Source organism: Dendroctonus ponderosae, unplaced genomic scaffold (genome assembly GCF_020466585.1).
Source record: "Dendroctonus ponderosae isolate FM_Combo_2020 unplaced genomic scaffold, Dpon_F_20191213v2 Dpon_F_20191213_7, whole genome shotgun sequence".
Taxonomy (NCBI): Eukaryota; Metazoa; Arthropoda; class Insecta; order Coleoptera; family Curculionidae; genus Dendroctonus; species Dendroctonus ponderosae.
The window spans coordinates 2,818,854-2,819,860 of record NW_026018916.1 but is presented as its reverse complement, the minus strand read 5'-3'; the positions used below and the strand labels follow the sequence as shown (position 1 = coordinate 2,819,860).

At 41.5% G+C, this 1,007-nt stretch overlaps 1 protein-coding gene across 1 annotated transcript in view; it reads right to left on the bottom strand.

Moving 5' to 3' along the window:
• Window positions 1-733, bottom strand: part of LOC109539298 (ras-related protein Rab-8A) — a 3,468-nt gene extending 2,735 nt beyond the window's left edge. Inside the window, exon 1 of the mRNA XM_048668707.1 lies at window positions 231-733. Coding sequence (XP_048524664.1) covers window positions 231-402 — 172 coding nt within the window. The 5' untranslated portion in view covers window positions 403-733. The remainder of the gene's footprint in view (window positions 1-230) is intronic.
• Between the last annotated feature and the right edge of the window lie 274 nt (window positions 734-1,007).

Here is a 1,007-nt window from a genome sequence, read left to right as displayed (position 1 = left end):
ACATTCAGTGTATTAACTCTGACAGATTCCTGGCACATGCATGGAATGTTCATAATGTAACTCACGTATGTCCCAGGAATATGCATGCACATCACATGATTGTTCCAGGTATATTCTGGGAATATCATTTTGCTATGTGGGTGTTGAATGTTGAGCCTTCAAGAACATACTTGAAATTAGCGAAGCCAGTGCACTACATTGTGTGGGCTAAAAAACTATGAAGAACTTACCAATTGTTGAAATGTAAGTCTCATAATACCTCTCGTCGCAGAAACGGTGCACTATGCAGGTTTTTCCCACGTTGGAATCCCCCAAAACGAGGATTTTGTAGGTGGCTGCAAAGTCGAGCGCCATTGTTTCACTGCTCTGTCTGGGTCGATAAAGAGTATAAGTTGTGTGCATTTCTCCCTCACAGCTGATCGGGAGTAAATCGATTTCGAAGTGCTGAGAAGAACAAAGGCAACACTTTTCGCCGTGAAGTAGTTAATTTCATAAGATAGCTCAACATATGGACAGATAACTTTTCCCTCCCAGTCTTCTTTGGTATTATCGCGACATTATTTATTTGTTTCAAGATTCATATTTTGATAAAGCTTCAGAGTCCATATTTCATACGCTTTTTGAGTGTCTGTACACTCGTTTGCAGTGTGGTACACGTTGGGCGCCGGGAGCGCACGTAAAGTTTGTAGCAATAGATGCAGACAAGGGCGGATCCAGGGGGGGGCCCCCCCATTCAATTCTCTATCCAACGATGCCAAAACAAATTCTCTGGCTCGAATGGTTCTTGAGAAACTTCGAAAAAAGCCGCGTCATGTTCAAGTGGATTTTGCAACTCAAGAAAACCACGCAAATCTAAAACCTCTTGAATTCAAGCATTTTTTTAAGATAACTGCCAACATTTCCGTATCGATAGTTCATTTTCTAAAAAGGCCATTTATTTCTCTCTAGAATGATGTACAAATGAGCGTTCTTGCTCATTTTGCCTCCGAGATATGAGCAAAAACGGG